The sequence below is a fragment of the Amphimedon queenslandica genome, unplaced genomic scaffold, assembly GCF_000090795.2.
Source record: "Amphimedon queenslandica unplaced genomic scaffold, v1.1 AMPQUscaffold_13441, whole genome shotgun sequence".
Lineage (NCBI taxonomy): Eukaryota > Metazoa > Porifera > Demospongiae > Haplosclerida > Niphatidae > Amphimedon > Amphimedon queenslandica.
This window is the reverse complement of record NW_003546323.1, coordinates 281,548-294,478: the sequence shown is the minus strand read 5'-3', so window position 1 is coordinate 294,478 and position 12,931 is coordinate 281,548. Positions and strand designations below refer to the sequence as shown.

General features: G+C 38.0%; 4 protein-coding genes across 4 annotated transcripts; all 4 read right to left on the bottom strand.

Moving 5' to 3' along the window:
* Positions 1-5: 5 nt before the first annotated feature.
* On the bottom strand, positions 6-1,088 carry LOC100634060 (fibropellin-1-like; the record flags this gene model as incomplete). Its single annotated transcript, XM_019995479.1, has 1 exon — positions 6-1,088. A coding segment is annotated over one exon (1,083 nt), but the record flags the coding sequence as incomplete, so codon positions are not given.
* A 1,650-nt stretch (positions 1,089-2,738) lies between these two features.
* Positions 2,739-5,423, bottom strand: LOC109581420 (fibropellin-1-like). Its single transcript, XM_019995517.1, has 9 exons — positions 4,947-5,423; positions 4,741-4,896; positions 4,510-4,692; positions 3,802-4,458; positions 3,717-3,755; positions 3,567-3,667; positions 3,385-3,517; positions 3,180-3,314; positions 2,739-2,976 (listed from the first exon to the last, which is right to left on the bottom strand). Exons 1-9 carry the CDS (start codon positions 5,359-5,361, stop codon positions 2,885-2,887), a joined length of 1,911 nt encoding a protein of 636 aa, XP_019851076.1. The 5' UTR covers positions 5,362-5,423; the 3' UTR covers positions 2,739-2,884.
* A 56-nt stretch (positions 5,424-5,479) lies between these two features.
* LOC109581419 (neurogenic locus notch homolog protein 2-like) lies at positions 5,480-9,719 on the bottom strand. The gene is made up of 8 exons (XM_019995516.1): positions 9,173-9,719; positions 8,855-9,037; positions 7,886-8,359; positions 7,432-7,764; positions 7,337-7,369; positions 6,110-6,331; positions 5,906-6,028; positions 5,480-5,813 (listed from the first exon to the last, which is right to left on the bottom strand). The coding sequence occupies exons 1-8, from the start codon at positions 9,681-9,683 to the stop codon at positions 5,713-5,715; spliced, it is 1,980 nt and encodes a 659-aa protein (XP_019851075.1). The 5' UTR covers positions 9,684-9,719; the 3' UTR covers positions 5,480-5,712.
* A 468-nt stretch (positions 9,720-10,187) lies between these two features.
* On the bottom strand, positions 10,188-12,896 carry LOC100633932 (neurogenic locus notch homolog protein 2-like). Its single transcript, XM_019995518.1, has 7 exons — positions 12,388-12,896; positions 12,119-12,286; positions 11,374-12,027; positions 11,273-11,305; positions 10,776-10,988; positions 10,562-10,696; positions 10,188-10,504 (listed from the first exon to the last, which is right to left on the bottom strand). Exons 1-7 carry the CDS (start codon positions 12,866-12,868, stop codon positions 10,407-10,409), a joined length of 1,782 nt encoding a protein of 593 aa, XP_019851077.1. The 5' UTR covers positions 12,869-12,896; the 3' UTR covers positions 10,188-10,406.
* Between the last annotated feature and the right edge of the window lie 35 nt (positions 12,897-12,931).

Genomic DNA, 12,931 nt, shown 5'->3' with positions numbered 1-12,931 from the left:
TTAAATCCTTCAGTACAATTGCAAGTATAACCAGCTACTCCATCAATACAGGTACCTCCATTTTGACAAGGATTAGGACTACAATCGTCTATGTTATTGGAGCAGTTTGTTCCATTAAATCCTTCAGTACAATTGCAAGTATAACCAGCTACTTCATCAATACAGGTACCTCCATTTTGACAAGGATTAGGACTACAATCGTCTATCTTATTGGAGCAGTTTGTTCCATTAAATCCTTCAGTACAATTGCAAGTATAACCAGCTACTTCATCAATACAGGTACCTCCATTTTGACAAGGATTAGGATTACAGTCGTCTATGTTATTGGAGCAGTCTGTTCCATTGAATCCTTCAGTACAATTGCAAGTATAACCAGCTACTTCATCAATACAGGTACCTCCATTTTGACAAGGATTAGGATTACAGTCGTCTATGTTATTGGAGCAGTTTGTTCCATTGAATCCTTCAGTACAATTGCAAGTATAACCAGCTACTCCATCAATACAGGTACCTCCATTTTGACAAGGATTAGGACTACAATCGTCTATGTTATTGGAGCAGTTTGTTCCATTAAATCCTTCAGTACAATTGCAAGTATAACCAGCTACTTCATCAATACAGGTACCTCCATTTTGACAAGGATTAGGACTACAATCGTCTATCTTATTGGAGCAGTTTGTTCCATTAAATCCTTCAGTACAATTGCAAGTATAACCAGCTACTTCATCAATACAGGTACCTCCATTTTGACAAGGATTAGGATTACAGTCGTCTATGTTATTGGAGCAGTTTGTTCCATTAAATCCTTCAGTACAATTGCAAGTATAACCAGCTACTTCATCAATACAGGTACCTCCATTTTGACAAGGATTAGGACTACAATCGTCTATCTTATTGGAGCAGTTTGTTCCATTAAATCCTTCAGTACAATTGCAAGTATAACCAGCTACTTCATCAATACAGGTACCTCCATTTTGACAAGGATTAGGATTACAGTCGTCTATGTTATTGGAGCAGTCTGTTCCATTAAATCCTTCAGTACAATTGCAGACATAACCAGCTACATCATCAATACAGGCACCTCCATTTTGACAAGGGTTTGAGTCACATGGAGATTCTATTTATTAATAATTATTATATCAGTGTATACATTAAATAATTATTCCTTACTGCAATTGAAGTTAGTAGTGTTATCAGCATAATAGTTAGGACCTGATGATGTACAGTCAGGAGCACACTCACCATCTTTACTAAACACTAAACAACAATCACCAGAGCCTGATCCAGTGCACCTCATCAGTCCAGAATTACAAGCATTGTTACATGCTAAATGAATACCAAACTATTATTATTAATTTTTTTAATTAGCTTCTATACCTCTACATCTAGTATCTCCACCAAATCCTTCCCGACACCGATAACAATCAGTTCTTGGAGGAACACCAACAACACTGGCAGGAGGAGGATCCAAACTACCAGTCCTTCCACTCCATGTACCACTGTTACACTCCATATCAAGTATCCTGGTTTGTTCAGGTTCTCCTGGGTTAGGAGTGAATGTAGCTATAAGAGCTATGGCTTGATAAGTATTGATAGTGTCCCCTTGAGCTTGACAGACATATTGAACTGATCCTTCAGTTACATTAGGAGAGTACACCTGGTTACCATCAGCAATGATTAGTAAAGGAGGCAATACAGCCTCTATCTCAGCTATTGTTGGTAAAGCACAATCTTGAGCAGTTGAGAATGAAATACAACCAGCAATAAAGAGGAGTGTAACTATCCTAATCATGTTGAAGTGTTTCAAGTGCAGCAGTGAAGAAGATACACTGCAGCTAAGGAGATACATTGGTTGCTAAGGAGTCCAATGATATTCACACATACTACCCCACCCTCTTAACATTAGACAATACATCTCAAATCATGAATGATGAAACTGATTATAAAAATGATGACACATACATTTACATACTGCACTGATAACCTTAACTGTTCCATATATTCAATAAAATGATTAAAATACATATAAATAAAAGAATTAGACCCTCTCTCTCTCTTCCTCCTGATGCATATATGTACATGGTGCATGTATAAAATTGTTTATGAGTAGCTCACTGCAATGTGAGTTCTTGTTTGTGTAACTGAAAGGATTGAGTAGGTGGGTTTAGTTTACTATTGCCATGGTGCTCATGTGGCCATTCTGGCAATTGACCTCACTAAGAATTCAGTTAGAAATCGTCTTTAGAAAAACTAGAACAAGTATTCATTCCACTCCTTGAGGAACAAGCCCCCACCTGCTTTACTGTTGTCGTGGGAACCAAACTGGACCTTATAAACAGCAAAGGAAGAGAGATTGGTTCCTCTGAAGGAAAGTCCCTGGCAGTCCGTCAGCACCAGAGACAGCTGGAGAGAGCCCTGAGGTCAAACCCAAATACGTTCCTTGTCAAAGTTCAAAGCCATGAGTCTTACTTTGAAACCAGCTCAAAGACAGGGGCTGGGGTGACTGACCTCTTCCAGTACATAGAGAGGATTGTACTCATACAGCTGCAGAAGTCAGGTGTCACTCCGGGTGGAGGGGATGGTTCGGAGAAGAATCGACGCGGAAGTAGTAGGGCACGACCTGATTCTACAATACGACTTGATAATCCTCCACCTGCTAGCACACAGCCATCTCAATCAGGCTGCTGCAAGAATTGATTAACACTTATTAATACTTATTGTTATTATTATTATTATTATTATTATTATTATTATTAAAACTAGCATTATTATTGTTAAGTATTTTCAAGGTGTATGTAATGTAAGTGTAATTTTATGCAATAAAAATTGAAATATTTATCCTTTCTCTCTATTATCATGTTAAAGTCTTTATATTTCTTTTGATTTAAAACTCTTCCTCATAAAACATTAAGTCCTCATGCCAATTCCTCATGTATTCATTGTATGTAGCACTTAACTCATCAGCATCTGCTCCTCCTGCAGCATAAAAATAATATTAAAATATTTTGTAATTTCTACAAGTTGTTTTGGACACCTTGTTAACACCTTGAGGTGTGAACTGAAGTGTGAACAGGAACAGAAAGTAAACAATGATCATTATAATTACAAAGGTCAATTTTTTCTTTTTTCCAGTACAATTTATGCATTATTTGAGCTATTCAACTGATACATATGCATACCTGATGGTTGGTTGGTGTCTATATTGTTAAAGTCTCCTACAGTTGCTGATGGTCTCAGTGATCTAGCATCATTCTGCCAGTTTTGCTGATAACCTATTCCATCACTGATACTCTCATACCAGTCTCCTTGTAAATCTATCATTATAATAATAATTATCATTAGTATTATTATTATTATTATTATTATTATTTATATTTGTTATACCATCAGTGTTTGATGTCATTTGTTCAGTGACTGCTAATCCTCTTTTTTGTGCTTCCTGCAACCAAAAATATTGCAACTTCCTCTGCTCTTGTAAAGCTTCCTTCCATTGTTCTTCAAACAATAGTTCTTTATTCTTTTCACAAAATACTAACTCTACAGATTTATTCAAATTGTCTGCTTACCCTTTCTTTAATGGCTGGCACATTAAGACCATGGTTCAGTGCTACTTGTCTCCATCTCTTGAGTGAACAATAAAACTGACAGAGTCTAAACTGATATTCATCTACATCACATTATAATAATCATTACACTTTATAGTAGTAATAACTCACTATTCTCATTGTTACAGTCACTAATACAGTCATCTCTTACTGTTAAAACAATAATTAATGATAATATGATGATCACAATACTTACTGCAGATATTGTCTCTCAGTAGATATCCCACAATACATGTGCTGCACTGGTCAGGAGCACTGGAACAAACCAGGCAACTCTCTAGTGAACACATTGTGCAGTTGTCACCAACCCAAGACCCTTGACATTCACAGGAATAACCAGCAACTCCATCAATACAGGTACCTCCATTTTTACAAGGATTAGGACTACAATCGTTTATGTTCACAGAGCAATTTGCTCCAGTGAAACCATCGATACAATCACAAGTATAACCAGCTACTTCATCGTTACAAGTAGCTCCATTTTCACAAGGATTAGAATCACAATCATCTATGTCTATGGAGCAGTTCTTTCCAGTGTAACCTTCCATACAATTGCAAGTGTAACCAGCTACTTCATCGTTACAAGTAGCTCCATTTTCACAAGGATTAGAATCACAATCATCTATGTCTATGGAGCAGTTCTTTCCTGTGTAACCTTCCATACAATTGCAAGTGTAATCAGCTACTTGATCCATGCATGTAGCTCCATTTTCACAAGGATTAGAATCACAATCATCTATGTCTATGGAGCAGTTCTTTCCAGTGTAACCTTCCATACAATTGCAAGTGTAATCAGCTACTTGATCCATGCAAGTAGCTCCATTTTCACAAGGATTAGAATCACAAGGAGATACTATTCATTAAAATTAATTTATCTTAAAAACAGCACTATATTAAAACTCACCAGTACAGTTGTCTCCCTGGTATCCAGTGCCAGTACAATCACAAGTATAATTATCAGGAGGTGAATACTGTATACACTCTCCTCCATTCATACATGGACTGTCTCTATCACAGGTGCTATTGAAATCACAGCCAGTACAATTAGAATTAACAGTATAACCATCAGGACAGGTTAGATTACAAGCTATAAACATGATATAGTATTGAGTATCAGTGTATACTCATTCCTTACTGCAAGTGAAGTTAGTAGTTTCTTCAGCATAATAGTTAGGACCAGATGATGTACAGTCAAGAGCACACTCACCATCTTTACTAAACACTAAACAACAATCAGTAGCATCTGGTCCAGTACACCTCATCAATCCAGAATTACAAGCACTGTCACATGCTAAATGCATGGATACCAAAATATTATTATTTATTTCTTAGTTGGCTTACATCTACATCTAGTATCTCCACCAAACCCTTCCCGGCACCGATAACAATCAGTTCTTGGAGGAACACCAACAACACTAGCAGGAGGAGGATCTAAACTACCAGTCCTTCCAGTCCATGTACCACTCATACACTCCATATCAAATATCCTAGTTCGTTCAGTTTCTCCTGGGTTACGAGTAAAGTTAGCTATAAGAGCTATGGCTTCATAAGTATCAATCATGCTCCCTTGGGCTAGACAGACATATTGAACTGATCCTTCAGTTACATTAGGAGAGTACATCTGGTTACCATCAGCAATGATTAGTAAAGGAGGCAATACAGTCTCTATCTCAGCTATTGTTGGTAGAGGACAATCTTGAGCAGTTGAGAATGAAATACAACCAGCAATGAAGAGGAGTATAATTATCCTAATCATGTTGAAGTGCTTCAAGTGCAGCAGTGAAGAACATACACTGGTTGCTAAGGAGATACACTGGTTGCTAAGGAGTCCAATGATATTCACGCACTATACCCCACCCTCTTTAACAATACAATACGTCTCAAATCATGAAACTGATTATTAAAATGATGACACAGACATGTACATACTGATAAACTTAACTGTTGCATATATTCAATAAAATGATTAAAATGATTATGATTAAGAGAGTGTTTATTAACTAGTTCAATATATACCAGCAGTGAACACCATGAGTAGTATAGTGACAATAATAATGAATAATGGTAGCAGCATCATGAATGTTAATGATATACTGTAGTAATAGCTTCACTGGCTGTAGAGAGGAATGATGTTATTGTTGAAAATGTTAACAACGTTGTACCAGTACTCAGTATACTCTTTATATAAGGCATTAGCATCGGCAGTCCCTGTTGTAAAATAAAATAAAATAAAATAAAATAATAATTAATAACACAATACAAGGTATCTAATTAAGATAATCATATTCATAGTCCCTCACTGGTTTCAAGAGTGGGTACAGGTGGTATGGTCACATCAGGCAATCTCCTCCTCAAGTAATTGACCCACAGCCGCAAACTCTTAAGTGAATCTTCAAGACCTTCACGCCAATCTTCAAGCAGACCTTTAAAAATGAAAAAGATTGAATTTAAAATCATAAATTTAAATGCTAATGCGTACATAGTCAGCACTATATTGTACTTACGACTTAAGCTATTGTGTTTCAAGGAATTAGCTTCGTCATTAATTCTTGGAAAAAAAAACCCAAAACCCTCTGCCCGTCTTTTCCAGTTATTATGAAAACTTTCAAAACACTTAAAGTCCCTCCTGTAACTGCTGTATTGGTTCTTGTTGCTGGATTCTTTAGTACATATGTCAGTGTAGCAGCAGGCACTGGTCACTGTCATCCATTTGCACAATGGAGGATCTAGTGAGATGAAATACATTATAATCCTTGCTTTAAAGACAGTATATATTCTATGGCTGCTATTATGACAGTTGTATAGCAGCCATAGATACTACACAAAGGCAGTGTTGATCTGAGAATACATATAAATAAGAGAATTACACCCTCTCTCTCTCTCCCTCCCCCTCTCTCCCTCCCCCTCTCTCTCTTTGCCATGATACATATATGTGCATGTATAAACTTGTTTATTGGAGTGAGGTCTTGTTTGTGTAAAAGGATTGAGTAGGTGGGTTTAGTTTACTATGAGCAGAGGGTGTGTGTGTGTGGGTAGTATATAGAGCAGGTGGATTAAAGATTATAGATTATTACGATACTAAGAATAACTCCTGGTAGACATGTACACAAATATTTCCAAAGGGAGTGGATCCTATAGAATGTAGTATTTGATTTCATTTGTACACACAGTGTCTACAATAGGGTACATGGCATTTGGAGCAACTTTTTAAAATTCATAAAAAATTCAAATTTGATCAGAATTAGCTCAAACTTCCTACATAACATAAAAAACATGTATATGTATCAGGGAAAGTATAAAATTTGAGAAATTTCTCCTTGTGATTTTTGTCTCAATACCCTGTACTATAGTATAGGGTCTTAGGCCCAAGTTTTGAACAACTTGAAAATCCATTCACTTCTTATGTCTCGCTATTTGTGTGAGTGTTAGGGTATGGCTACGTACACAGGCAGTCAGTAATATAAACAGTGTCTATATTTGAACAGCAGTTCATGCTTGAGTGATACCAGGTGTACGCCATCAATTGATTCCACCCACTGAAGGCAATACACCTCATCCTTTATGAGTGGCCACTCCTAATTGTGTATTGGCTGGAGTCTAAGTGAGTGTGCATTATTAGTTATTGGATTGTTTAGATGATTCATAAGTGAACCAATTATCAGAATATGCTAGCTACAGCCAAAAGGACATGCCACTATATTGAGATTCATTACATGAAAGACATAACTCACCGTCCTGGGCAAAGCACTGAGAAAGGTCTTTAGCTATAATTATAAAAAATAAAAAATACATTTATAATTCTAAATATTAATGTATCAATACTTACCACAGCCTCCAGTAGTTGCATTAGCAGGTACAAAGCCGTCAGCACAAGTAGTACAAATGTTATCAATGGCAGAGCAAGTCCGACAGTTCTTTATGTCACAGTTCTGACACCTGTCTCCGCTGAAGTTTGGAGGACATGAACATTGGAACCGGCCACCAGAGCTGGTACAGGTACCATTGTTCAAACAAGGATTAGGATTGCATACTGTCTGTGGTGGAATATTGCAGGTTGGTCCAGTGAAGTTTAATATACAATTACATGTAACGGTACCATCCATTAGGTTTGAACATGTACCTCCATTTTGACATGGATTAGCAATATCACAAGGCAAAGCTAGAGAGAGAGAGAGAGAGAGAGAGAGAGAGAGAGAGAGAGAGAGAGAGAGAGAGAGAGAGAGAGAGAGAGAGAGAGAGAGATAATCACAAGATATTAATTTGTAAAAGTTCATCCTTACCACAACTTTGATTGGATAATATGAAAGGCGCTTCACATCGACTGCAGTTTCGTCCGGTAAAGTTCCGAGCACAATCACAAGTATAATTATTAACTTGAGGAAGACAGGTACCTCCATTAAGACAAGGCATTTCTTCAATACAGATATTAATGGTGACATTACAGAACATTCCGGTAAAGCCAGGATTACAGTCACACTTAAAACCACCAATCAGGTTCATACAAGTTCCGTTGTTACAGCTGACAGTTTCACACTCGTTAATGTCATTCTCACAGAATCTTCCACCAAACCCTGATATACAGTCACACCTGAAGTTGTTGACCAAGTTATTACAGGTTCCATTGTTTCTGCAGTTGACACTTTGGCATTCATCAATGTCAATCTCACACCTATCACCAGTGAACCCAGGAGAGCAGTCACAGATACAATATTCAGTATTCTTCACACCATTTGGACCACAGGTTATGTTACATACTAAAAGATCAAAAGATAATAAGTTAATGACATTAAAGGAGTTTCTTAAGTATATTTTGACCATAAGATATAGCAATGTCTATGAACAATACCCCCAGCTATTCAAAACTTAAAACACTGACATCATTTTAAAATATGATAACTGTGTTTATACTTTGTCTAAGAAACCGATTGCAGCCTCCACAAGTTCAATTATAGGGAGGGCTACACACCTACATGAAATCACATGAGAGAAGAGTGGAGGGACTTGGCAACACAATAATACTTCAGAGCAAATAAACCAAACAAAATAGACCCACTCATTCATTGTAAGCTGACAATAATAATGATAATGATAATAATAATAAGCATGAGTCCATGCAGTGAGAGGTGTGCTACAGTAATTGCTCGTATTATTAGCTTATTAAGTACAATATTAGTCATCAGGTATGGCAGCATAAGCTGATTATGAACACAATAAGGACTAGTTGATGTAAACTAATGTAAACTTCTTACCATCACAATTACGTCCAGTAAAACTGTTGTTGCATACACAAGTGAAGTTAGTCTCTGATACAGTAATCCTCCTGTCGCTGCATTGATCAATACACACTCCTTCTTCATAGAAATTGCAACAGTTTGTCTCAACTAGACCAAAGCACTGTCTGAAACCATCAATAAGACAAAGACTGTTGCAACCTGAGGAGGTTCAAAGAGTAAAGTTCATTTAAAAAGGAGCTTATAAATTAAATATTTAGTTCAATTAGTATCATTAGTCAATGGCAAACATAATAATTGGATATTCCCTCCCTCTCCTCTTTGTCAAGTACTTACGGAAGCAGTGAGTCTTTGGATCAAATATCGGATTAGCTCCCTGAGGTATGGAACTCTCAATTCCACAGTTACCACAATCAGTTCGCAAGGTAACACTAAGAGACTCATTACCGTCTTTCGTAAAACTTAAAGTTGCAAAAATCTGATTGCGTTCCCATCTATCATTGGCATCATTGCAAGCCATCTCAAGGAAACTAAGACAAGGAGTGTTGGCAGGGCAGCCTATAGATGAGAGTGCATCTGAATCAGAAGTGAAGTTAACCACTGCTGTAGCAAGTCGGAATCTATTCACTGTCCTTGATACAGCGAGACAAGAGATGGTGTGATCGTATAGCTCAGAGTTGGTGTCAGTCCCAGCAATGATGTCAAGAGCATCATTGAGGACAAAGGCAACATCTCCGGAATCAGGAAAAAGGCATCCTTGAATAATGGCTTGAGCTCCAACTTTAGTGACCAGGAGAAAAGAGAGACTTATAAGAGCGAGTATAAGGTATACCGACCCCTTCATCATGTTCCTTCTTCTTCAAATGATGATGTGTAGTCTAAGCAGAGGAGGCCTTCACTCTTCTTTTTATCAAGTGAAACACCCACGCCTGGAATCAAAGGTGTGGCTCAGAATGTAAAGTGATAAAAGGTTCAGGTTCTGTTGCTGAATATGGCTAAAAGCCACAGCGGTGCCGGCCTTGTGCCTAGGACAGTATTTTTGTGTGTGCTAATCTATAGTCAAGTAATACACGTTGTGTGTGCTGGCTCGGGGACAATGTATGCAAATAACACAGTTTCACTGTGTGTTCTAGTCAGCAGCTAACACGATGGTGTAAGGCAAATATATCAATAGATAGTTGTACCAATGAGTGGGAGACACTGTATGCAAATAATCCATGATATAACATTAGCAATTAATGCACACTAATCTATAGCATCTTGTACTGTTTGTGCATGAGAGCTGCTTTGCAACAGGTTGACATCAATCAATAATTGACAAGCTAGGTCTAACATATTGAACTTAAATGGGACATTTAATGTCATTGTATGACTCTCACTATGGAGAGAGCATGACTTATTTGTATCTTAATATAATTTTAATAGCAAAAAACATCATGGCAACAATTTTGTATTTTAATAACATAATTATAATTAAACTGTGAGTAGCTCAGTGTATGACAGCTTCATATAGCATATATTACATGTACTAATGTTCGGGACTTCAAAAAAAAGAAAAATAAAAATATCTTTATGTTGAGCACTGCCTTTTTGCATCAAAAGCATTGAAAATATCTGACCAGGCCCTCCTTGTCCTGGTATAAACATCTTGAACTTTACTGTCATCATCTGTTGAAAAAGAATCATTATTAATATACTTAACATCTCTCCTCTCTCTAAACTCACCTATATCAACTAAAAGATTATCAAGATTAAAATTAGGAAAATTGTTGTCAACGCTTCGAATAAAGCCCAACCAATTCCTCAAGTTACCGACCCAATGTCTTGTACCATTCCTCCAAGCCTGAAGGCTCTCATCAGCTACACAAAAATAACATCATCAACACTGTGCATTACCCACAGATCTCTTTCATACCATGCAATTATATAAATGACTTACTTCTCATTGGTAATACAACTGAGAAGGATGCCAAACCAACCCAAGTCATTTCAGCACCTCTTGTAGCAGAGACAGCACTAGTGTATTGAGCTGATAATGGTAAGCTTGGTGATGGAGTGGTAAACTCAGGAGGATTCACATTGCATTGTCTTGATACGTTACCCCAATTCTCCAATTCACAAAAGAAATAACACAAGTTTCTTTGATCATCATCTGAAACAAAGGAAGAAAGAGAGAGAGAGGGGGGGAGAGGGAAAGATTGTTTAATTGGGTGTAGTCTGGTGCCAATTAAATTTAGGAGTGGTGCATACCAAACTCAATCAAGCTCATTTGGTATAATGTTATTTTAATGGGAGCTAATATCAACATCAGGAAGGAGTACGATAAAGCAATTAATGGACTCACTCAAAGTCTACAAACAAACCCACGCAAACACATTATCAGTGCCAAGTTGCTAACAGTCACAATAATCAAGTCAATACAACTCTAACACTTACTTGCAATATCTTGGCAACGGTTGCAATCAAGGGCTGTGAGAAAAAAAAGAGGACAAAATGAAGTCAAAACAAACACAAGTTGAATGGTAAAAGGAACTCACAGCACATTCCGTTTGTCTCTAGTCTGAACCCACTAAGACATCCCAAGCACAATCCAGGGACAGTGGTTGAGCAGTTCCTGCAGTTGGGGATGGTACAATTCTCACACATTGTGCCGTTGAAGTTTGAAGGGCAGGTACAGACTGGTACTCCATTCTCAATCCTACAGGTACCTCCATTAAGACAGTTGATCCTGGAGCATATGTCAGTCTCACACAATGAGCCAGTGTATCGCGGTGGACATGTACACATAAACCTTGGATAAGCTCCTGCACGCATACAGGTTCCATTATTCCTGCAGGGGTTGGGGTCACAAGGATTGAGCTCAATAGTGCAGTTAGGTCCGGTAAAACCAGGAGGACATATGCAAGTATAATTGGTGAAAGAAACAGCAGAGCAGTTCCCATTGTTCCTGCAGGGGTTGGGGTCACAAGGGTTGATTACAGTAGTACAGTTAACTCCAGTGAAACCAGGAGGACATGTGCAAGTATACTCAGTTGAAGAAACAGCGGAACAGGTCCCATTGTTCCTGCAGGGGTTGAGGTCACAAGGATTAGGGAGTGTCTCACAGAAGTCCCCAGTGATACCAGGAGGACAGATACACATGGTACAGTTTGCATTGTTCCTGCCACCATTCCTACAGCCAAGATCACACACTATGTATTTAGAAAAAAAACATAATAACATTTATGGGAATTAATGATGCATAACAGTAGATCTACAATTATAAATAATGAACATACATACCACAAGTGAAATTAGTGGCTGGACTGGCTGAGAAGTTGGTAGGACATCGAGTGACACAGTTTAGTCTACCCGAATTAGGGTCTCTTTGGTAGGCATTACAGCAAACCGGATCAGGGAGACTGTGACAGGTCTGAGGAGAATTGCTGTTTAGACACACTCCAGGACAACCTGAAAAAAAGAAATACAGCAACTAGTAATACAGTACATGTTTTACATAACAGCATGCAATGGGTAATAAGTATCATAGTAACAATTGTTAGTTTGCTTACGATCGCAATGTCTCAGTGTGTCATCAGTATCGTTGGTGAGGGGGTAACGGAAGTGATTGACAGAGTTACAGTGCCAGCAATCAGTCTGAATGCTACTGTTAGTACTCAGTAATTGTATGAAAGTTTGATTTGTAACGAAGTCAAAAGGTTTGTCTCTGTTCAAAGTCCAAGAATTTCCTGAGCAACTTAGATCAACAATTCCATAAAAATCTCCAGGACGGTTAGGAACACCAGTTACCTTTACGAAGTGAGATGCTTCAGTCAAGGAGCCTCTGAAGGACCCAGAAGCAATACAGGAGGTGTAAAACTCAAGGACTCTCAGGTTGTTGTTAGATCCTTCGCCAGGTGAGGCGAGTTGCCTTGTTCGGGACAGCTCACTGAGTAAAACTGATGGGGTAACCAGGTCTGTACATTGAGCTGAGCCTGAGGTCCAGACTGAGGCAAAGAAAAGAGCAAGAGAGAGGAAAGTAGCTGAAGCCATTCCTTTTCTTATTATTTGAAAACACGAAGACAGTACGAGAGCTGAGCTGCTTATATAGTATTT

What these genes read in the sequence shown, in the direction of transcription:
- LOC109581420 (XM_019995517.1), bottom strand. Translation starts at nt 5,361, where the DNA reads ATGATTAGGATAATTATACTCCTCTTCATTGCTGGTTGTATTTCATTC. An exon ending in CCAGGGAGACAACTGTACTG is followed by an intron (nt 4,459 to 4,509) that starts GTGAGTTTTAAT and finishes TTTAATGAATAG; the next exon opens with TATCTCCTTGTGATTCTAAT. An exon ending in AATGACATCAAACACTGATG is followed by an intron (nt 3,315 to 3,384) that starts GTATAACAAATA and finishes TTATAATGATAG; the next exon opens with ATTTACAAGGAGACTGGTAT.
- LOC100633932 (XM_019995518.1), bottom strand. Translation starts at nt 12,868, where the DNA reads ATGGCTTCAGCTACTTTCCTCTCTCTTGCTCTTTTCTTTGCCTCAGTC. An exon ending in AGCCACTAATTTCACTTGTG is followed by an intron (nt 12,028 to 12,118) that starts GTATGTATGTTC and finishes CTAAATACATAG; the next exon opens with TGTGTGATCTTGGCTGTAGG. An exon ending in CCGTTGCCAAGATATTGCAA is followed by an intron (nt 10,989 to 11,272) that starts GTAAGTGTTAGA and finishes CCTTTGTTTCAG; the next exon opens with ATGATGATCAAAGAAACTTG.
- LOC109581419 (XM_019995516.1), bottom strand. Translation starts at nt 9,683, where the DNA reads ATGATGAAGGGGTCGGTATACCTTATACTCGCTCTTATAAGTCTCTCT. An exon ending in TGCAACTACTGGAGGCTGTG is followed by an intron (nt 7,370 to 7,431) that starts GTAAGTATTGAT and finishes TTATAATTATAG; the next exon opens with CTAAAGACCTTTCTCAGTGC. An exon ending in TGTACCCACTCTTGAAACCA is followed by an intron (nt 5,814 to 5,905) that starts GTGAGGGACTAT and finishes ATTTTACAACAG; the next exon opens with GGACTGCCGATGCTAATGCC.